This window comes from Panthera pardus, unplaced genomic scaffold, assembly GCF_024362965.1.
Source record: "Panthera pardus isolate Hobbes unplaced genomic scaffold, ASM2436296v1 HiC_scaffold_11, whole genome shotgun sequence".
NCBI lineage: Eukaryota > Metazoa > Chordata > Mammalia > Carnivora > Felidae > Panthera > Panthera pardus.
The window spans coordinates 64,161,071-64,185,789 of record NW_026526666.1 but is presented as its reverse complement, the minus strand read 5'-3'; the positions used below and the strand labels follow the sequence as shown (position 1 = coordinate 64,185,789).

The window sequence follows — 24,719 nt, the reverse complement described above, 5'->3', positions numbered from 1 at the left end:
CCACCCTCTGTGTCTTTTCATGACTTGATAGTCCATATCTTTTTAGTACTGAGTAGTGTTCCATGTGCCACAGTTTATGTATCTATTCACCTACTAAAGACATTTTGGTTACTTAACAAGTCTTGGCAGTTATTTAAAATTGCTATAAATGTGCCTGTGTGGGCTTTTGTTGTGGACATAAGTTTTCAACTCATTTGCATAAATACCAAGGATTGCTGGATTAATGTTAAGAGAAGGTTTAGTTTTATAAGAGACCACCAAGCTGTCTTCCAAAGTGGACATACCATTTTGCATTCCCACAAGCAATGAGACTTCCTATTGCTCTACATCCTTGTCAGCATTTGGTATTGTCAGTGTTTGGATTTTGGCCATTCTAATAGGTGTGTAGCAGTATCTCGTTGTTTTTTTTCCAGTTTCTTAAAAAAAAAAATCCATTGTCTTCAGGATAAAGCTCAGATGTCAAAGGAATGCATATAACGTTCCCTGAGTTGGCTCCAGAGCCAGACTGTCTGAAGTTTCAGCTTCATTGCTTATTAGCTATGTGACCTTGGGCAAATTACTTAATCTCTCTATATACCCTAGTTTTCTTACTGTAAAGTGATGATAATAATAGTGACTACCTCTTAGGATTATTGTGAAGATTAAATGAGTTAATATATGTGAAGTGCTTAGCATAATGCATAACACAGTAAGTGCCCAATTAATGTTAGTGGTTACCATCATTTGGACCTAAGTTACTCTTCTGTACCTGTCACTTGCTGTAACTTATCTTGCACTTCAACTGCTGCAATATAAACTTGTTTATAGTACCTGGATTGAGCCAAATTCTCTCACTTCTAGACCTTTGCCCTAGAAGTTTTGTTTTCTTTGACTTGGCAAACTCCATCCTAAAAGACTTAATTTAAATGTCAGTTCCTCTGGGAAGCCTTTCTAATCCTCCCTCTGAACCTATGTAGTTTTCCCTCCCAAATTATTCTGTACTTATGGACACTGTAGTATAATTTTCTGTTTTCTGTTGGACTAGAAACTCCCCGAGTGCAAGGACTGTATATTATTTATTGTCAGAGTCCAGGAACATGATAGGTGCTCAGCATGTTAGGTGCTCAGTGTGTTTTTGTGTAAGCTAATAGATGAATGAATTTCTGCAGTGCTCTGTTGTGAGAAAAATCTAACTATATTTGCTTCTGTTATTATCTCCTTCTATATTTCTAGTTCCTAAAGCCTGGACTTGAGAATTCAAGAGACTATCCTGACTTGGCAAAAGAAGCAGGTAAAATAGAAAATTTAGGTATTTGAACATTGATGTTACTGTGTAGTCTATCTTGATTGTGGAACAACCTTGCAACCGTAAAAAGAATCCTGGGTCAAGGAGAAGAACCTATACAGATAATTGCTTACTGATTCATTAGGAAGGACAAAGGGCAAAGAGCTTGGGCTAATTTTTAGCTAGATAGCCAGGGCAAACAGTGGCCTTTGATTTTATGTACTATCCAACTGTTTAGTGTGACAGCAAAGGGCTCTGTGGGAGTCCCCCCTGCCCCCCAATAATGATATTCTTTCCAATTTTGCCCTTTAGAGGTACAGTGGAGCCACAGAGATGAGTAAGACAAGGACCTTGCCACTAAGGGGGTTTAAGATTTTGGGGTTTAATATATTTATAGTTAGTATATAAGTATCATAAAGGAGGTATGAAAAAGTGATGTAGTAGCTTAGAGGAAGAAATGGTTATTTCTCAATGGAGAGGTCTGAGAGGATTTGATGAAGGTTTGTCATTTGAATTGAACATAGACTATTTGGAGGTAGATCTACTCTGGGAAAACTCTAAACTTAATTTTTACTCACCTAAAGCAAATACTCAAAGCACTATTTGATTAAACATTTTTGTTTTTATAGGCCAGAAGGCTTTATCTGATGCACAGATCCCTTATTCAGTAGTGGAACAGGCATGTGTTGGCTACGTTTATGGTATGTGCTAAACTATACATTCTAAAAGTGTTTCACCTAATATAGCAGCGACTTCATAAACAGTGCAGAGGCATTTGTAAATTTTAACCCTCAAAAATCAGAATTCAGAGTCTTATTCCTATCATTCCTAGATTTCCCTTATGTGTTAGCCTAGTTTAATATATGTCTTTGCCATTGTTTATTGCCAAAACAGGAGATAAATTAAAAAAAAATTGTTTATCTTTAAAAAACAAAAAAATTGCCCATAGTTCTACCATATAAAGATACTGTTCAGAAGATAAATTTTTGTTCTTTGTTATTTTAAAATTTGTAAACATTTACTTTTTTGTATCCAATAAAATTTTTTATTAAACTTTTTTCTTTTCTTTTTATTTTTTTAATTTACATCCAAATTAGTTAGCATATAGTGCAACAATGATTTCAGGAGTAGATTTCTTAATGCCCCTTACCCATTTAGCCCATCCCCCCTCCCACACCCCCTTCAGTAACCCTCTGTTTGTTCTCCATATTTATGAGTCTCTTATGCTTTTGTTCCCCCTCCCTGTTTTTATATTATTTTTGCTTCCCTTCCTTTATGTTCATCTGTTTTGTCTCTTAAAGTCCTCATATGAATGAAGTCATATGGTATTTGTCTTTCTCTGACTGACTAATTTCACTTAGCATAATACCTTCTATTTCTATCCACGTAGTTGCAAATGGCAAGATTTCATTCTTTTTGATTGCCAAGTAATACTCCATTGTGTATATATACCACATCTTCTTTATCCATTCCTCCATCGATGGACGTTTGGGCTCTTTCCATACTTTGGCTATGGTTGATAGTGCTGCTATAAACATTGGGGTGCATGTGTCCCTTTGAAACAGCATACCTATATCCCTTGGATAAATACCTAGTAGTGCAATTGCTGGGTCGTAGAGTAGTGCTCTGTTTAAATTTTTGAGGAACCTCCATACTGTGTTCCAGAGTGGCTGCGCCAGCTTGCATTCCCATATCAAACTTTTTCTAACTAGGAAAAGAATATACACTAATTATAACAAAAAAAGGAAACAGAAAAAGACAAGAAAAAATAAATCACCTGTAATCCCATTGTCCAGTTCAGAAATTATCACCATTAATTTTTGGTGTTATCCTTCAGTGAATATGAATGCATGTGAGTATGCATGCATATACAACTTTCTCTTCAAGAAAATTAGGTCCTGGGGCACCTGGCTGGCTTAGTCAGAAGTATGTGCAACTCTTGATCTCTGGATCGTGAGTTTGAGTCCAATATTAGGTGTAGAGGTTATTTAAATAAATAAAACTTAAAAAAGAAAAAAAATAATGAGGTCCTAGTATACATACTTTTTGGTAACCTACTTTTCTCATTTTAGTATTGCCTGTATTCTCCATTAAGTCTTCCTTTATGTTATCATTAACATTAAAAAAAAATTTTGTTTTTTTTACATTTATTTATTTTTGAGAGACAGAGTGAGACAAAGTGAGGGTGGGGGAGGGGCAGAGAGAGAGGGAGACATAGAATCTGAAACAGGCTCCAGGATCTGAGCTGTCAGCACAGAGCCCGACACGGGGCTCAAACTCACAGACCGCAAGATCATGACCTGAGCCGAAGTCAGACACTCAACCCACTGGGCCACCCAGGTGCCCCAGCATTTTTTCAATTAAGTTTTTTTTTTTTTTTTTTCTGGACTTGATGAAGTATTTACATGGTACAAAAATACCAAAGGTGGATGGTTATATAGTGGAAAATCTCACACTTATTCCTGTCTCCCTGTCTCATGGTTACCTTCACTTAGACATCCAGTTTCACTAATTTCTGGTGTATCTTTTCAGAAGTGATTTGTACATATACAAGTATGTGTGAGTGTGTAAGTTCCCCTTTCCCCTTTTGTTACATACATGGTAGCATAATATACACACTATTTTGTATCTTAAATTTTTTTTCTTTTTTACTTAGTAGTTCTTGGCTACTGTTCCAAATTGTATCATAAAGAGCTTCCTTGGTCTATTTTTTATGATAGCATAAAATTCCATTGAATAGATATATCATAATTTATTGAATCCATTGTCTTTCAATGGACATTTAGAATGTACCCAGTCTTTTTACAGCCTTTTTAATGATTGTATGATTTTCTAGTCTTTGGGATTTACTACAGTTTATTTAGTAGTAGTAATGATAGCCTGTTCTTGGACATTTTCTTTCTTTATTCATTCATTCATTCATGGGACATTTTAAATTTTTTCTGATTTCTAGTTATCATAAAAGGCTTTGGGGTGCCTGGGTGGCTCAGTCGGTTAAGTATTTGACTTCAGCTCAGGTCATGATCTCGCAGTTCAGGGGTTTGAGCCCCACATTGGGCTCTGTGCTGACAGCTCAGAGCCTGAAGCCTGCTTGGAGCCTGAAGCCTGCTTCCCAAACTTGTGTCTCCCTCTCTCTCTCTGCCCCTCCCCCGCTCACGCTCTGTCTCTCTCAGTCTCTCAATAATAAATGAACGTTAAAAAAAGTTTTTGAAAAAAGGCTATAGTAAGCATAACCGTAGGTGAGTCTGTGTGCATATCTGTGGTTATTTTTTTGAGATTTCAAGATACCAAGAGAATCCTCAAAGGGAAATTTACTAGATCAGAGAGATACACAATGTATTTATTGAAAAGGAGGTCCTGAACTTTGCTGTTTTCCCTGAAGACTTCTGAAGAGTCTGTACCTTCAGATGTTCCCATTACATTGCTCTAGCATGTCTGCCTTGGTGGCCGTGTTACTTGGCAAAGGGAGTCAAATGTGTATTCAGCTTGGATCACTATTTTTTTGTAATGACCTGCCTCGTAGGATCTTTTAAACTTTTTGAAGTTGTGGAACCTTTATATGAAGAGAAAAATCATAGCCTTTTAAAATTTTATTTTATTTTTTATTTCTATTTTTAAATTACTATTATTTTTTAATGTTTGTTTATTTTGAGAGAGAAAGATAGAGAACAAGCAGGGAAGGGGCAGAGAGAGGGAGACACAGAATCCCAAGCAGGCTACGCACTGTCAGCGCAGAGCCCGATGCCGGGCTTGAACTCACAAACTGAGATCATGACCCGAACTGAAATTAAGAGTCAGATGCTTAACCATCTGAGCCACCCAGGCTCCCTGAGAAAGTCATAGCCTTTTAATCAGATGGTATAGTTTTAAAGATTTGTAAAGAAGTATAAATGAAACATTGCTTCCTTTATCATGTAGCACTAGCCAGACTGAATTGTTCGCTATTACTTGGTCATTTCTCTACTTTCCTATTGTAACATGTAGAGAAAGTACATATCATACTGTGTTTTGAGGATTTTTCATATTTGGAGTGTAAATGATGCTTAATGCAAACCTTTTTCTGAGTAAGATGTTGGTTTATTTATTGTTCTGCCTGTGTTGTATGCTAGGCAAAGGCATAATAGTGGAAAAAAAAAACAACAACCGTACTGTGGTATTATGTTGCATTGCAGCTTCATAAATTCCCATGTTGTAGATATTATAGTTTTTGTTTCTTTTTCTGTACAGGTGATTCTACCTGTGGGCAGAGGTCTATCTATCACAGTTTGGGACTGACTGGAATTCCTATAATTAACGTCAACAATAACTGTGCTACTGGTTCTACTGCTTTGTTTATGGCCCGGCAGCTGATACAGGGTGGTGAGGATTGTTTATTTGTCTACTGTACTTAAATAGACATGGGGCAATATCTATTGCCCTTTCATCATTTCTTTCTATGACCATCAGAGGGATTGATTGATTGATTGATTGATTGATTTTTAAAGTTTGTTTATTTATTTTGAGAGAGAGAAAGCACAAGTAAGGGAGGGGCAGAGAGAGGGAAAGAGAGAGAGAATCCCAAACAGGCTCTGGGCCATCAGCACAGAGCCAGAGGTGGGGCTTAAACCCACAAACCATGAGATCATGATCTGAGCCAAAATCAAGAGTCATATGCTTAACGAGTTGAGCCACCCACGTGCCCCAGAGGGATTGCTTTTATAATGTGTATCTTTTTTTTTAATTATTTTTTTAAGTTTATTTATTTATTTTGAGAAAGAGAGAGAGTGTGCTTGTGCACATGCATGCCAGGGGTGGGGCAGAGAGAGAGAGAATCTCAAGTAGGCTCTGCGCTGTCAGCATGGAGCCCAACTCAGGGCACGATCTTGTGAACTGTGAGGTCATGACCTGAGCTGAAATCAAGGGTTGGATGCTTAACCAACTGAGCCACCCAGGCACCCCTATAATGTAGATCTTTTTAAAAAATAACAGCTGTAAGGGCATCTGGGTGGCTCAGTCGGTTGAGTGTCCAACATTGTCTCAGGTCATGATTTCACGGTTTGTGAGTCTGAGCCTCTCATTGGGCTCGCTGCTATCAGCGCAGAGCCCACTTTGGATCCTCTGTCCCCCTCTGTCTCTGCCCCTCCCCTGCTCACGCTCTCTCTCTCAAAAATAAAAATAAAAATAAAACATTAAAAAAATAAAAAATAATAATTTTATTGAGATCTAATTTATGTACCATAAGTTCACCTTTTGAAACTATACAATTAAGTGTGTTTTAGTATAATCACAGATTTCATGTAACCATCACCACTATCTAGCGTTTTAGAACATTTTTATCACCCCAAAAAGAAACCCTGAACCTATCAGCAGTCACTCTTCATTATCCCCTCTCCTAAACACCTGGTAACTACTAAGCTACTTTCTGTCTCTGGATTTACCTATTCTGAACATTAAATGAATGGAAGCATATAATACATAGCCTTTTGTGCCTTCTTTCATTTAGCATAATGTTTTCACAGTTCATCTGTGTTGTGGCATATATCCCTACTTCATTATATTTCATGACCAAATAATGTTCCATTGTATGGATAGACCACATTTTGTTTATCCAATTATCAATTAATGGCCATTGGATTGTTTCTATTTTTTGCCTATTATGAATAATGCTTCTATAAATATTTATGTACATTTTTTAGTGGCCATGTGTTTTTAGTTCTCTTGAGTATATATCGTATTCTATATTTCCACATATTCCAATGTATTTTATTAGGCCCTCTATTCTGTTCTGTTGGTTGATTGTTGATTATTGCTCTACTACTCCACTATTGTTTTTGTTTGTTTGTTTTGTTTTATATTTTTTTATTTTGAGTTTATTTATTTATTTTGAGAGAGTGAGAGAGCAAGAGCAGGGGAGGGGCAGAAAGAGAGGGAGAGAGAGAGAATCCCAAGGACTAACAGTGTTAGTGCAGAGCCCAGTGTGGGGCTTGAACCCATGAATGTGAGATCATGACCTGAGCTGAAGTCAAGAGTTAGATGCTTAACCAGCTGAGCCACCCAGGCACACCCCTGTTTGGTTTTGTTTTTTAGAGAGAAACAGAGAGAGTGCTCGAGTGGGAGAGAGGGGCAGAGGGAGAGAGTCTTAAGCAGGCTCCGCACTCAGGGCACTCAATGCAGAGCCTTACCTGGGGCTTGATTGCACAACCCTGGGATCATGACCTGAGCCCAAATCAAGAGTTGGATGCCCCACCAACTGAGCCACCCGAGTGCCCGTCCACTGTTATTTTAATTGTTGGAGCTTTAATGTCTTATTGTTTGATAATGCTTGTGTCCTCTGTGCCCCTCACTTTGTTAGGTTTCTTCTTTTTTTTTTTTTTTTTAAAGAAAAATTTTTGTAATTCTTATTTTGCTATTCATTTGAACTTTAACATCATTTTTAAGGCATCCCCTCCCTCCAAAAATAATTCTGTTAAGATTTTAATCAGGATCCTTTAAAAAATTTTTAAATTTTATTTGTTTTAAAATTCAAAATTAGTTGTTTATGGGCGCCTGGGTGGCTCAGTTGGTTAAGTGTACGACTTTGGCTCAGGTCATGATCTGGCAGTTCGTGAGTTCAAGTGCTGCATAAGGCTCTGTGGTGACAGCTCAGAGCCTGGAGCCTGCTTTGGATTCTGTGTCTCCCTCTCTGCCATGCCCCCATTCATGCAGCGCTCTCTCTCTCTCTGTCTCGTGTGCGTGCACACGCTCTCTCTGTCTCAAAAAATGAATAAACATTAAAAAATAATTAATAAAAACCCAAAATTGGTTGTTTATATTTGTTTTCACTGAACCATATTTCCATATTAATAAAAAGTTTTATTAGCATACAAATTATTTAGAATAAAAGGAAGAATTAAATACGTAATTTTTCCTCTTATCTGGAATCATATAAGAATTTACTCTAATTTTTCACTTATTAAACATTTTGTCAGATTATAGCATCTTTTTCAATTTTATATAAATTACTTAAAGTATTTAATGGTATTTGGTTAGGTGTCTTGAAATTTAATTTTTCCTAATGATTACATTTTTCTTTCAAGGTATGGCAGATTGTGTCTTGGCTCTTGGGTTTGAGAAGATGGAGAAGGGACCCCTTTTATCAAATGTGAGTCTTACTGTTACTCTGGAGTTGTTAATAGTACTGTGAGAAAACTTTGCTCATCTGACTACTATAAATAGAACCTGTTAATAAGCAACAGAAAGCATAATTTGGCATAGTTATTAAATGAGCTGATATATTCACAATCTGAAATGTGACATTGTATATGTATGCATAAATTCTGGTATTTTAGAACAGTAAAGAATCGGAGATAATTTGGCTCAACCTCTTTACTTTGTCAGTGATAAACCTGATGTTCAGAAATGTCAAATGATTGAATTTGAGGTGACTTACCTATTTAATTTGAAAGTCATTAATTCAAAAACTTAACAAATTGAAGAGGATTAATAAAGTGTGGGATTTCTGATTCTGGAAATGGGAAGCCAAATTATTTAAACCAGTTCTAGAGATGACAGTTAAAGTATTGGAATATAAAGAAAAAATCCTAAAGGCAAGGAAATGCTAAAGAGAGAGGAATTGCAGATGAATGCCAGAGAGTTTGAAGTATTTGAAGCACTTTCGCCTTGAATGCCTTTGATCAGGAAGCTGTGAGCTTTAATTTTTATGGTCCCCTGGAATGAAGAGGCAAGTAGTCCTCCCAAGATCAGAAGTTTAATACTCACTCTGCACATTAAACTGGGGCCCTGCGGGGATAAACCCTTTGGGTAAGGGCAAATCTAAAGAAAAACTGTCTTTTTTTCCTGTGAGAGTTGTCTTGGTACCGAGCGGAATAGGGGAGAAAAAAGAGAAGGAAAAAAACAAAAACAAAACACCAGAAAAACCTTTCACTGAAAAATCTTTCTTTGATATTCCTCATATGAGATTGCTACCAAAATTCTCATTATAGGACAGTTAGAGAAACCTCAAACCTTGAATTCAGTCTAAATTGGTTCCAGAATGGTAATTACCTAGGTACTTAACAGACACAAGTGTGAATTTTCTTTTGGAGGAAAGCATCTTCTTTTGGAGGCTTTGAGAACTCTTCAAATAATTATCTAAGACATGCAGTAATAACCAGGCATTAAAGAAACAGGGCACCATAATTGGAAATATTGTAAGAATATTGGAAACTGCAAAAAGGGACATGATAGGCATGAAAAAAAAGTAGAGTTTATAGAAAAGAAAAATAAAATGATTAAAAGTAAGAAATCAGAAGATAGGTTTGATAGCAGATTACACATGACTAAAAAGAGAATTGGTGAAACTGGACTAGGTTAGAAATAATTATTTAGTATACACTCTAAAGAGAAAAAAGATAAAAAGAGTTTAGATGATAGTGTGATAAGATATAATTATGTTTAATTGGAATTAATGGAGAAGAAGTGGTGAGAGAAGATAAGGCTTGGGCATTTTGTTTATCTTCTCCAAAAACCAGTGTTTAGTTTTGTAATACCCCGATTTCGAATCCGAGAGACCACCAAGGAGCCGATACCGATGCAAACGCACGAGGGTTGATTTGCAAGCTCGAGCTTGGGCCCAAGTATACCTGACACAGCGGAGCAGGGACTTGGACCCCTAGGTTAAGAGGCGTAGCAGTTTTATAGGGGCCAATGGCCAATGAGATTGTAACACACAGAAAGTTGCATAGTGATGTTAGTCCACACGCAGGTGGCCAATTGAATTACAATTTACCCTATAGTAAACTGTTTGAACTAGCCTATCACTCTGGTCAGAATTGGCACGCAAGTTTGGCGGGCAAAAGGCGGGGTTTACATTCTTTGGCGGTTAGGGGTTCCATATTCCTATATGAGCTGGTTTCCAGTAAGGGTGTGCTCTGTGGCTTGACTAGGGTGGGGGAGTGTCTTAAGCAATAAGTAGGTCATGTGGGGGTTATACATGAGATGGTGGGTGTAGCATAAAATGGAGTGAGTCTTGCTCTGCTTGTCCAGGGATAGGGGAGTTTTGTTAAATTCCTTGGGTCCCACAGTTACATCGATGTTTTCTATTTGATATTTTGTCTCATTTATTTCCACTCTGATCTTTGTTATGTTCTTCTTCTACTAACTTTGGGCTTAGTTCTTCTTTTTATTGTTCTTTGAGGTGTAAAGTTAGGGTTTTGTCATGTGGGTTTTTTTTTTTGTTTTTGTTTTTGGTTGTTTTGGAGATCTTTCTCATTTCTCTGTATAGGAGTTTATTACTATGAACTTCCCCCTCTTAGAACTGCTTTTGCTGCATCCCATAAGTTTTTGTTGTTTTATTTCCATTTTAATTCATCTTAAAAAAGATATTTTTTAATTTCTTTGTCCCATTGGTTGTTCAGTAGCATGTTGTTTAATCTCCACATATTTGTGCATTTTCTAGTTTTCTTCTAGTTTCATGCCATTATGGTTGGAAAAGATGCTTGATGATTTCAGTCTTGTTAAATTTATTAAGGGCCTACCACACGATTTATTCTGGAAAATGTTCCATGTACACCACAGAAGAATGTGTATTCTTTTGCTTTTGGATGGAATGTTCTGTATATGTCAGTTACGTCCATCTGGTCCAATGTTTCCTTATTGATTTTCTGTCTGACTAATCTATCTATTGATGAAAGTAGGGTATTAAAGTTCTATGTACAATTATTGAATGCTGTCTATCCCTCCCTTTAGGTCTGTTGACATTTGGTTTATATATTTAGGTGCTACTGTGTTGGGTGCATGAAAAATTACAAATGTTATGTCATCTTGTTAGATTGACCCCTTTATCATTAGATAGATGGTTTTGAGGTTTTAAACCTGACTTAAAATAATAAGACCAGACATAATTATACTTTAATAAGTATATCAACATGTGAATGTAGAGGAGAGCCAAAATGATTAAGCATTTTTCTTTAGATTGAATATTTGAATCTTATGTGTAATTAATAGAAGTGGATTTTAGTTTAATGACCTTCTTTGTCTCTTATTATAGCCTTTGTCTTAAAGTTTATTTTATCTGATATAAGTATAGTGACCTCAGCTTTCTTTTAGTTTTCATTTGAATAAAATATCTTTTCCATCCCTTTACTTTTTTAAAAAATATTTATTTATTTTGAGAGAGAATGAGTGAGCGTGTTCAAACATGCATATGTGAGTGGGGGAGAGGCTGAGAAAGAGGGAGAGAGAGACTCCTAAGCAGGCTTCGGGATGTCAGCATGGAGTCCAATGTGGGGCCTGATCTCAGGAACCATGAGATCAAAATCAAATGTCAGATGCTTAAGTAACTGAGCCCACCCAGGTGCCTCATGTATATAATTTAAGAAGCAATTACCCTTGAAAAAATATATATATATTAGAAATTGCCAGTGCCTGGATGGCTTGTGCTGTTAGCACAGAGCCTGCTTGGGATTCTCTCCTCTCTCTGCCTCTTTTAACCCCCTTCAAAATAAATAAACTTAAAAAAAACAAACAAACAAAAACTAGAGTCATTGCTTTATTATTATTTTTTTTTAGTTTTATTTAAGTAGTTTCTACACCCAACATCTAACTCATGACCTTGAGATCAAGAGTTGCATTCTCTGCCGACTGTACCAGCCAGGCGCCCCTAAAACTAGAATCATTGTTAGAAAATGAGTTGAAGATAACTTTTAGCCTATTCATCTAAGACTTATGAGGTCAATCTGATTCAATTCTTTCTGTTCAAACATTAAAGGACCTCTACCTCAAATTAAGTTAAATATATGTGACAGTATCTCTTAGTAACCACAGGCATTGAAATCAACAAGAGCTATTTCCCATTTTCATTAGAGAACATTTTAAGAAAGTAGGAGATGTTAGGTTGGGTCTTAAAGACAATAAGAGATAATAATTATATGAAATTTGTATATAATAAATATGGATAATTATAATAATATAATAAAGATAATTAAAGATAGGGAAGCATGAGATCTTTCTGGGTATGGGAGAAAACATCATGAGCTAAGTCATGGATGGTGGAATAAACATAATATAATATGTTCAGAGGCACTTGGCTGGCTTAGTCGGTAGAGCATGTGACTCTACAAGCCCAACATTGGCATGGAGCCTACAAAAAAAAGTAATTAATATAATATGTTTAGGGGATAGTTTGAAAAACTGGATTGGAGGGTGGCAACTAGAGAAGAGTATGAAATAAGATTAGGTGATGCCTAATGAGAGTACCTGATATTTATGACACATGAAAAATTGACTTTTTTTCTTAAGTAGTGAATGATAAGTATCTTGGTAACTTGTATTTGAAAATTACTAAAAACCACATCTAGATCTGGAGTTTTCTTTATGGGAAAGTTTTTAACCTTTTAAGTTTAGTAATTCAGTTTCTTTCTTTTTTTTTTAATTTTGTTTTTACATTTATTTATTTTTGAGAAACAGTGTGAGGCAAAGCGTAAGCGGGGGAGGGGCAGAGAAGGAGACACAGAATCCGCAGCAAGCTCCAGGCTCTGAGCAAGTGGTCAGCACAGAGCCTGATGCGGGGCTCAAACCCACGAACTGTGAGATCATGACCTGAGCTGAAGTTGGATGCTCAACCAACTGAGCCACCCAGGCACCCCAGTAGTTCAGTTTCTTTAGTAAATATATTACTATTTATGTCATTATTTTTTTTTTTTGAGTGAGCTTTGATAATGCCTTTTAAGGAATTTGTCCATTTCATCTACATTGTTGAATTTATTGACAAAAAGTTGATCATGTTATTCCCATAGTATCTCTTTAAAGTAAGATCTTTATTTATTTATTTTTTTAAATGTTTATTTATTTTTGAGAGAGAGAGAGATTGAGAGAGCTGGGGAAGGGCAGAAAGAGAGGGAGACACAGAATCCACAGCAAGCTCCAGGCTCTGAGTTGTCAGCATAGAGCCTGATGTGGGGCTCAAACCCATGAACCGCAGATCATGACCTGAGCTGAAGCCATACGCTTAACCAACTGAGCCACCCAGGCATCTAAAATAGGATTTTTATTTATTTATTTATTTTTAAATGTTTATTTATTTTTTTGAGACAGAGAGAGGCAGAGCATGAATGGGGGAGGGTCACAGAGAGAGGGAGACACAGAATCCAAAGCAGGCTCCAGGCTCTGAACTGTCAGCACAGAGCCCGACGTGGGGCTTGAACTCATGGACCATGAGATCCTGACCTGAGCTGAAGTTGGACGCTTAACCGACTGAGCCACCCAGGTGCCCCTAAAATAGGATTTTTAGACGTGTCCTTGTTCTTCCTCTGATGTTGTTAGTCTTTGTCTTCTCTCTTTTTCCCATGACGAATAAAATAAAAGGTGTTTACCAATTTTATTGATCTTGTCAGAGTGCCAGCTTTTATTTTCATTGGTTTTTCTCTATTTTTTCTGTTTTCTGTTCCATTCTGTTAATTTCTATTTATTTCATTCTGCTCACTTTCTAGTTACATCTGCTATGATCCTTAATATTTCCTTTTTTTTACATTGGGTTTAACTTGCTCTTTATTTTTATAGTCTATAAAGTTGGAGGCTTAGGTCATTGCTTTTAAATCTGGCCTTTTTTCAAATGTAGGTATTTGATACTATACATTCTTTTAAAACACTGCTTAAGCAGCATACCGTAAATTAAAAAATTTTTTCTTAATGTTTATTTTTGAGAGAGAGAGAGAGTGGGAAAAAGGTAGAGAGAGAGGGAGACACAGAATCTGAAGCAGGCTCCAGGCTCCAAGCTGTCAGCACAGAGCCCAATGCAGGACTTGAACTCATGAAACACAAGATCATCACTTGAGCTGAAGTCGGATGCTTAACCGACTGAGCCACCCAGGAGCCCCCATACCATAAGTTTTTTTATATCATGCTTTTATTTTCATTTATTTCAAATTATTTTTAAATTTCAAAAAAAAAAAAGGGGGGGGGGGTAAACCAGGAAACACTCTTAACTGTAGAGAACAAACTGATGGTTACCAGAGGGGAGGCGGGTGGGGAGGGGGGATGTTATGATGAGCATAACAAATGTTGTATGTAAGTGATGAATCACTAAATTCTGCAGCTGTAACTAATATTACACTGTATGTTAACTAACTGGAATCTAAATAAAAACTTGAAAAAAAATTTTCCATTGTGATTTCTTCTCTCACCCATGTGTTAGAAGCATGTTGTTTAATTTTTAAATATTTAGGCATTTTTCAGATATCTTTCTGTTCTCTGTTTCTATTAAAAATTTTTTTTTAATGTTTATTAACTTTTGAAGGAGGGTGAGAGCACAAGCAGGGGAGGGGAAGAGAGAGATGGAGACTGAGGATCAGAAGCAGGTTTTACGCTGACAGCAGGAGCCTGATGCGGGGCTGGAACCATGCTCCAACCGTGAGATCATGACCTGAGCCAAAATTTGATGCTTAACCATCCAGCCACCCAGGCACCAGGCCACCCACACACCCCTATTTGTTTCTATTTTAAATCTCTGTGGTCAGAGAATATACTTTGTATGATATGAATACTTTTTAATTACTGAGACTTACTTTTTGGCTCGGGATATGGTCTATTTTGATAAATAGTCTGTGCACTTTCATATGTATTCTGATGTTATTGGGTGGAATGTTCTGTAAATGCTAAGTCATATTGGTTGTTAATATTGATCAAATCTTCATATCCTTACTGATTTTCCTGTCTACTTGTTCTATCAGTTATTCAGAGGGGAAGTATTGAGATCTTCTGCTAAATCTGTGGATTTGTCTATTCCTTTCAGTTCTATCAGTTTTTGTTTCATGTATTCAAGCTCTGATATTAGGTATACTAACATTTAGGATTGTTAGGTACTTGATAATTGACCCCTTCATCATTGTGAGATAATCCTCTTTATTGTAGTGTTCCTTGATCTTAGATCTATTTTGTCTGATATAAACATAGGCATTTCAGCTTTCTGTTGATTAGAATTAGAATAGTATATCTTTTCCCATCCTTTTTCCTATTTCTGTCTTTGTTTGAATTAGGCTTTTTAAAATTGAGGTGTAATTGAGATGCACAATTTTATTACTTTCAGGTGTACAACATAATGGTCCGATATTTGCATATATTGTGAAATGATCACCACAATAAGTCTGGTTAGCGTTTGTCACCAAACTTAGTTACAAGACTTTTTTCTTATGATGAGAACTTTTAAGGACTTTTAAGATTTACAGTCTTAGCAACTTTTGAATATGCAGTAAAGTCTTATTGACTATAGTCACCATGATGTACATTATATCTCCATGACTTTTTAATAGATTTTATTTTTAAGTAAGCCCTACACCCAGCATGGGGTCTGAACTGACAACCCTGAGATCAAGAGTTGTATGCTCTACTGACTGAGCCAGCCAGGTTCCCCGCCACTGCCTCGGCCATGACTTTTTAATTTTATAACTGGAAGTTTGTACCTTTTGCCTACCCTCTGACAACTACCAATCTGTTCTCTGTATCTGTGAGCCGGTTGTTGTTGTTTTTTGAGAATCCACATGTAAGTGAGATCATATGGTATTTGTCATTCTCTGACTTATTGCACTTAGTTTTTCATAATGCATCAAGGTCCATCCATGTTGTCATAGATGGCAAGATTTCATTCTTCTTCTTCCTCCTCCTCCTCCTCCTCTTCCTCTTTCTCCTCCTCTTTCTCCTTTTCTTTCTCCTTCAAGTAATCTCTATACCCAACTTGGGGCTCAAACTCACAAGCCTGAGATCAAGAGTTTTATGCTCCACCAACTGAGCTAGCCAGGTACCCCATGATTTCATTCTTTTTTATGGATGAATAATATTCTATTATATGTATGTGCATGTATGTATATGTGTGTGTGTGTGTGTGTGTGTGTGTATATATATATATATATATATGTATGTATATACGTGTGTGTGTATCTATATGTCTATATAGCCCTCATTGTCTTTATGCATTCATCTGTTGATGGGCACTTAGCACTTAGGTTGTTTCCATATCTTGGCTGTTGTAAATAATGCTGCAGTAAGCATGGGGGTGCATATATTTTTTGGAGTTAGTGTTTTTGTTTTCTTTTGATAAATACCCAGAAGTGGAACTGCTGAATCATATGGTATTTCTCTTTTTAATTTTTTGAGGAGCTGCTATACTGTTTTTCATAGTGGCTGAAATTTACATTTGCACCTGTAGTGCACAAAGGTTCCCTTTTTTTCCACATCCTTGCCAATACTTATTATTTCTTGTCTTTTTGATAATTTCCATTTTAACAGGTATGAGGTGATATATCAGTGTGGTTTTTGAATTAGATTTTTGTAGGCAACATATAGTTGGGTCTTGCTTTTTAACAATTTATCAGTCTCTTCTTTTTAACTGGGCTTTTTGTATCCTTTTTATTTAATGTGGCTATTGATATATAGGGTTTAAATTAATAGCTGAAACTAATACCTACTGGCTTCTACCAGCTTGCGAGACTCTTGCGTGATTGTGCACAACTCTTCTCATCTTTGCTTTCAGTGATTTAAATTGGCTGTAGTGGAAGTATTTACATCACAAAAATTGGCAAATACATCAGTTATGCCTCCCCGACCCTCATGAGCCTGTTAGTAAATGTTTACTTGGACAACATTAGTTTAAAAATTTTTTAATGTTTATTTATTTTTGAGAGAGAGTACAAGCAGAGGAGATGCAGAAACAGAGAGGCACAGACAGAATCCGAAGCAGGCTCCAGGTTCTGAGCTGTCAGCACAGGGCCCAACGTGGGGCTCAAACTCATGAACTGTGAGATCACGACCTGAGCCAAAGTCAGGCACTTACCTGACTAAGCCACCCAGAAGCCCCAAGGACAGCACTAGTTTAAATCTACTATCTTACTATCTTGCTATTTGTTTTGTTTTTTTTTGTTTTTTTTTTTTTGTTCAATGTCTTCTTTTTCCCTTTTTCTCTTTGTTTTCTGCTAATTGAGTTTTTTTTTGTGTGTAATTTCACTTTAGTTTTTTTTTAGTTGGATTTTTTTTTTATTCTATAAAACTCTTGGAATACACTTTTTTAATTTATTTTTTAAATTTACATACAAGTTAGTTAGCTATAGTGCAACAATGATTTCAGGAGTAGATTCCTTAATGCCCCTTACCCATTTAGCCCATCCCCCACTCCCACAACCCCTCCAGCAACCCTCTGTTTGTTCTCCATATTTAAGAGTCTCTTATGTTTTTGTCCCCCTCCTTGTTTTTATATTGTTTTTGTGTCCCTTCCCGTATGTTCATATGTTGTGTCTAAAAGTCCTCATATGAGTGAAGTCATATGATATTTGTCTGTCTCTGACTGACTCATTTCGCTTAGCATAATACCCTCTAGTTCCATCTACGTGGTTGCAAATGGCAAGATTTCTTTCTTTTTGATTGCTGAGTAATACTCCATTGTGTGTGTGTGTGTGTGTGTGTGTGTGTGTGTGTGTGTGTGTGTATGTGTGTGTTTGTGTATGTATATACCACATCTTCTGTATCCATTCATCCATCGATGGACATTTGGGCTCTTTCCATACTTTGGCTGTTGTTGATAGTGCTGCTATAAACATTGGGGTTCATGTGTCCCTTTGAAACAGCATACCTGTATCTCTTGGATAAATACCTAGTAGTGCAATTGCTGGGTCATAGGGTAGTTCTATTTTTAATTTTTTGAGGAACCTTCATACTGTGTTCCAGAGTGGCCGTACCAGTTTGCTTTCCCACCAGTAGTGCAAAAGAGATCCTCTTTCTCTGTATCCTCGTCAACATCTGTTGTTGCCTGAGTTGTTAATTTTTGTCATTCTGACAGGCGTGGGGTGGTATCTCATTGTGGTTTTGATTTGTATTTCCCTGGTGATGAGTGATGTTGAGCATTTTTTAATGTGTCAGTTGGCCATCCGGATGTCTTCTTTGGAAAAGTGTCTATTCATGTCTTTTGCCCATTTCTTCACTGGATTATTTTTTGGGTTTTTTGGGTGTGGAGTTTGATAAGTTCTTTATAGATTTTGGATACTAACCCTTTATCTGATATGTCATTTGCAAATATCTTTTCCCATTCTGTTGGTTGCCTTTGAGTTTTGTTGATTGTTTCCTTCGCTGTGCAGAAGCTTTTTATCCTGATGAGGCCCCAATAGTTCATTTTTGCTTTTGTTTCCCTTGCCTCCGGAGATGTGTTGAGTAAGAAGTTGTTGCAGCCAATATCATAGAGGTTTTTGCCTGCTTTCTCCTCGAGGATTTTGATGGCTTCCTGTCTTACATTTAGGTCTTTCATCCATTTTGAGTTTATTTTTGTGTATGGTGTAAGAAAGTGGTCCAGGTTCATTTTTCTGCATGTTGCTATCCATTTCAGAGCATGTGCACATATGTGTTCTCTGTCTGTCTCTTTTTGTCTCCAGTTCTCTTCTCTGTGAATTCTAGATGGCTTGGTCTCTTTGAGTTCTGAACTCTGTTTCTTCAACTTAGGAAGATTGCTGGACTTCATGTTACTCCTCCCTGTTCTTTCCAAGTAGCAATCTGGGGAAAATCATAATGCTCATCTTATTTGTTTTCCTTCTCTTAGCGATCTCTATGCTGTGCTTTATACTTGTACATTGAAAATTGTTGCTTTATATATTTTGTCCAAGCTTTTAGATGGTTAAGCTAGAAGGATAAATATGTTTTCTGTAATCCATCTTGTCTAGAAGCAGAAGTTATATATCATTGTTTTAATTAGCACCCCTTTTTTACTTAGCAGTGAACATTTTCTCTTTAAAAAAAATTTTTTTTAATTTTATTTTTTATTTTTAAAAATTTACATCCAAATTATTTAGCACATAGTGCAACCAATAATTTCAGGAGTAGATTCCTTAGTGCCCCTTACCCATTTAGCCCATCCCCCCTCCCACAACCCCTCCAGCAACCCTCTCTTTTCTCCATATTTAAGAGTCTCTTATGTTTTTAAAAAAAAAATTTTTTTTTTAATGTTTATTTTTGAGACAGAGAGAGACAGAGCATGAATGGGGGAGGGGCAGAGAGAGAGGGAGACACAGAATCGGAAGCAGGCTCCAGGCTCTGAGCCATCAGCCCAGAGCCTGACGCAGGGCTCGAACTCACGAACTGTGAGATCGTGACCTGAGCTGAAGTCGGACGCTCAACCGACTGAGCCACCCAGGCGCCCCAAGAGTCTCTTATGTTTTATCTCCCTCCCTGTTTTTATATTATTTTGCTTCCCTTCCCTTATATTCATCTGTTCTGTGTCTTAAAGTCCTCATATGAGTGAAGTCATATGATACTTGTCTTTCTCTGACTAATTTCACTTAGCATAATACCTTCTAGTTCCATCCACGTAGTTGTAAATGGCAAGATTTCATTCTTTTTGATGCCGAGTAATACTCTATTGTATATATATATATACCACATTTTCTTTATCCATTCATCCATCGATGGACATTTGGCCTCTTTCCATACTCTGGCTGTTGTTGATAGTGCTGCTATAAACATTGGGGTGCATGTGCCCCTTTGAAACAGCACACCTGTATTCCTTGCATAAATGCCTAGTAGTGCAATTGCTGAGTCGTAGGGTAGTTCTATTTTTAATTTTTTGAGGAACTTTCATACTGTTTTCCAGAGAGGCTGCACCAGCTTGCATTCCCAAAAAACTTTTTTTTCTTAATGTTTATTTTTGAGAGGGAGAGAGAGAGAGGGTGCAGGGGAGGAGCAGAGAGGGAGAAAGAGAATCCAAAGTGGACTCTGTGCTGACAGCAGAGAACCTGATGTGGGGCTTGAACTCATGAACCATGAGATCATGACCTGAGCTGAAGTCAGATGCTTAACTGACTGAGCCATCCAGGGACCCCTTCTCTTTGTTTTTAAAAATTTCTTTAGAACTCTTATTTTTAAGATTTCTGTGTTCAGAGATTCACACGACCCATTTCTATCAAAATATCATTTGGATTGTCAAGTGTTTATCATATCTAACTAAATAATTTTCTTTCTTTAGGCCTATATTTTTTCTTTTTTTTCTCAATGTTTATTTTTGAAAGAGAGAGAGACAGAGCATGAGCAGGGAGGGGCAGAGAGAGAGGGAGAGGGAGACACAGACTCCGAAGCAGGCTTCAGGCTCTGAGATGTCAGCACGGAGCCTGATGTGGGGCTCAAACCCACAGACCGCGAGATCATGACCTGAGCCGAAGTCAGATGCTTAACCCACTGAGCCACCCAGGCACCCCTATATTTTCTTAATCAAAGAGAAGGGCTTAACAGTATTCCCTCTGGAACTCCTTGTGGACCAAAAAATAATCCTCATTTATTCATTCAACAATTATAGAATGTTTGCTGTGTGGCAGGCCATATGCTAGTCATTGGGTGTATGTGCAAAGGTGTATGAAAAAAGATTCCTGCCTTCAGGGAGTTCATGAACCGTGAGATCGTGACCTGAGCGTCTAGCAGGGAAACTGAGAAGAAAATCTTTCCCTTTGTGAAATATTTGTGGTAGTAACTATGTTCTTATACTGTAGAACTAGGAAACAAAAGTGATTACACTCTCTGAGGTGATTACACTCTTTATCTTAGTCCTAATTCACTTCTTTTCTCAAAAACCCAAGCATGCTTCTGCCTTAAGATCTTTTTGGTTGCTGTTCTCTCTGCCTAGAATGCTCCTTTCCTAAGGTTACCCAAATAACTTACTCCTTCCTGCTTCACATTCTTGCTCAAATACTGTTTTGTCAATGAGACCTTCCTTGTCTATTGTGTATAAAATAGCACTTCCTAGGGGTGCCTTGTGGCTCAGATGGTTGAGTGTCTGGCTTCGGCTCAGGTGACAATCTCACTGTTTGTGAGTTTGAGCCCCGCATTGGGGTCTATGCTGACAGCTCAGAGCCTGGAGCCTGCTTCGGATTCTGTGTCTCCCTCTCTCTCTGCTCCTCCCCTGCTCACCCCGCTCACACTCTGTCTCTCTCAAAAATAAATAAAACAAACAAAAAATTAAAGTAACACTTCCTATGTTCAGTTTTATCCCCTTACTTGAATTTGTTCTTCTTTATAGCATTGTTATTTATATTTTAATTTAGTTTTATCTTCATCACCTTTTGTCCCCTCCCTGCCTCAGTTGTAAATGCCAGATGAGCAGAGCATACTACCTTGAGTAGTATGGGTGCATATTGGATTCTTTATAAATACTTCATGAAAAAATTAACACCTCACTTGATTATTTTTCCTTTCCATGTTTCCCTGCAAAGTATTTCCTGACTGACTTTATTCACATTGCTTATTTTTGGTTTACTATGGCTTAAAATAAGCAGATGTCTTAATTAACACTGTAATAGTTGAAAGAGACACTTAGCATGTCAAGTACTTATTTCTTTCTCCCCTCTCTTAGACTTCACAAAGGACCAATCCAATTGATAAGCATCTTGAGGTCCTGATAAAAAAATATGGATTGTGTGCCAAACCAGTTGCTCCTCAGATGTTTGGGTTTGCTGGAAAAGAGCACATGGAAAAATATGGTATGTTAAAAATATTTTAAGGCCTATTGATAGTTATATGCATGTGAAGAGAAACAATAGGAATTTATTTAGGAACTGTGGAAAATATCAGGATCTATAAAATATAAAGTGGTTTTTGAATTAAATTGAATAATTCATGTAGGATTTAATTGTAGAGAAGGTATTTATGTATAGGATATCATATGGGAGGTACCTAGAATGTTCCATACCAAGAAATTGAAATAGGAAAAGTAACATAAATCTTGTCCCCTATAATCATGAATTATAAATTGAGGTGTATCCGTTCTGAATATGACGAGACTTAAAGCTTGCTCTTGGTAATAGGTTTATATAGCCAAATTTTATTCTTAGTGCTTGAATTCATCAAGAGTCCATCATTGGTCATTTGTAATGTTTTATGAGGTTTAAATTTCATAGTTGATTTGCATTTTGTAGGTAAACATCCTAATTTTTTGACTGATAATCAGTGATTGGCTTGCCTTAACCAGTTAGTTAAAGCATGGGATAGTACAGATAGGATTTTTTTTTTTTTAATTTTTTAACGTTTTATTTTTTATTTTTGAGACAGAGAGAGACAGAGCATGAATGGGGGAGGGGCAGAGAGAGAGGGAGACACAGAATCTGAAGCAGGCTCCAGGCTCTGAGCCATCAGCCCAGAGCCCTACGCGGGGCTCGAACTCACAGACTGCGAGATCGTGACCTGAGCTGAAGTCGGACACTTAACCGACTGAGCCACCCAGGCGCCCCTAGGATTTTTTTTTTTTTTAATTGTATGACCCTGAACCGGTGCCTTGCTATGTACTATGAGATAAGAAAGTAAGTAATCCTACATGAAGTTCAGCTTTCTTATTCTTTGCAGGAAAAATATCCCAGGTTGTTTGATAGCCAAAATCAAATAATTAGAAAGGAAAAAAATTTTCAAGGAAGAATGGTGGGAAGAACATTGCCAGTTTTTGGCCATGAGAAGTTTGTTTGTTTGTTTGTTTATTTATTTATTTATTTATTTATTTATTTATTTTTATTAAAAAAATTTTTTTTAATGTTGACTCATTTCTGAGACACAGACAGAGCATGAGCAGGGGAGGGGTAGAGAGAAAGAGAGACACAGAATCCAAAGCAGGCTCCAGGCTCTGAGCTGTCAGCCAGAGCCCAACATGGGGCTCGAACTCACAAACTCCAAGATCATGACCTGAGCCGAAGGCAGACGCTCAACCTAGTGAGCCACCCAGGCACCCTGAGAATTTTCTTTCTTAATGCTATTTCCTGCATTTTAAAACTCAGTCTGTTCCATTCTGGCTTCCCTCCTTTCGCAAGGCTACTATTGAGCACCATGTTGCCATATCTAGTAAATATTTTTTAATCCTAATTTAAAGACCTTAACACCATTAATCCCTTTTGACTACTTCCTTCTTGAAACATACTCTTCTCTAGGCTTTTGTGACACCCCATTCTCCTGGTTTTCCTTACCTCTTTGGCTATTCCTTATCTATTTCTTTTTCAATTAAATAATTCATTTAAAATATTATTTGGGCTGTCATTATATTCTAGGCACTGCTCTAGGCATTGGATACATCGGTATATCAGTTTGCTATTGCTTTGTAATAAACCATGCCAAAACTCAGTGATTTTAAACAATGATTATTTTTTACAAGTTAGTAGATTGACTAGGAATCAGTTCATCTAAGCTGAACTCAGCTTTTCTTGTTTGGGTTAATCATATGACTGTAGGATGACTGGAGGCTCTGTTCTACTCTTGTTTGACTGGGTCATATATCTTTCTTCCTCCTGGGACCAGAGAGCCAGCCCTGGCATGTCCTTTTCATGGTGACAGCAGGAGGACAAGAGAGTAATCTGCAGCACGTAAAGCCTTGTGAGACTTCAGCTGTTGACCAAAGCAAGTTATATTGCAAACTTGGAATCAAGGGATAGGGAAATACATTCCACTTCTTTTGTTGTAGGAAACTGCAAAGTCAGACCTCAAAGGACATTTAAGAGGGAAAAAGAATTAAGTGTATTAGTGTATTCATTCATAAGCTATAAATAAACAGATGAAATATGAAGTCTTTGCTTAAATTTCTAGTATGGGAGAGATATTAACACATGAAAAAAATGAAGATAATTTCAGGTAATTATTAGTCTTGTGAAGAAAAAAAACAAGGGTGGGATGAGGAAGGCAAACTTAGGGCAGTCAGTGATGGCTTCTATACTTACATAACCAGGTGGCATCTTGGATATCTGCTTGTATATTTAATAGACATCTCAATTTAACATGTTCAAATGCAAACTCTTCTCTTCTCCCATAATTTTAAACTTGTTCCTCCTCTAGTTTTCCTCATCTCAGTAAGTGGCACTTCCATTTATTCAGATGTTCAAGGCAGAAACATGAGTCATCTTTGACACTTCTCCCTTCTTATTCTTCTTATTCCAGTCCCTCCAGTCCCATTATGTCCTATCATTTCTACCTGCAGACTCTAAAACAAAGACTCCAGACTCCTTCCAGTTCCTTTTATTACCACAGCTCTTAACCCTAGACCAGAGTTTTTCAAACTGTGGGTTGTGACCTGCTAGGAAATGATGGGATCAGCTTAGCGGGTTGAACCCAGCATTTTTTAAAAATCAAAAATTTGTCATTGATGGGTATTATAACTCAATACAGAGAAGTACACAAAACATAAATATACAGGTGGTGCATGGGTGGCTCAGTTGCTTAAGCAACTTGATTTTGGCTCAGGTCCTAATCTCACAGTTGTGAAATCAGACCCCAAGTTGGGCTCTGTGTTGAGTGTGCAGCCTGCTTGGGATTCTCTCTCTTTCCTCTCTCTGTCCCTCCCCTGCTCATTCTCTCCCCCCACTCTCAAAAATAAATAAATAAACTTAAAATTCAGTTGGTTGAATGTCTGACTCTTGATTTTGGCTCAGGTCTTGATCCTAGGGTTGTGGAATCAAGTCCTTCAGACTCTGTGATCCTGCTTGAGATTCTCTCTCTCCCTCTCCCTCTCCCT

The 24,719-nt window shown here is 37.2% G+C and overlaps 1 protein-coding gene across 1 annotated transcript in view; it reads left to right on the top strand.

Moving 5' to 3' along the window:
* The window catches only part of SCP2 (sterol carrier protein 2), a 125,538-nt gene that overhangs the window by 6,466 nt on the left and 94,353 nt on the right, over nucleotides 1–24,719 (top strand). The window contains 5 exon segments of the mRNA XM_053895251.1: nucleotides 1,213–1,270; nucleotides 1,894–1,965; nucleotides 5,492–5,623; nucleotides 8,320–8,384; nucleotides 21,564–21,717. Coding sequence (XP_053751226.1) covers nucleotides 1,213–1,270; nucleotides 1,894–1,965; nucleotides 5,492–5,623; nucleotides 8,320–8,384; nucleotides 21,564–21,717 — 481 coding nt within the window.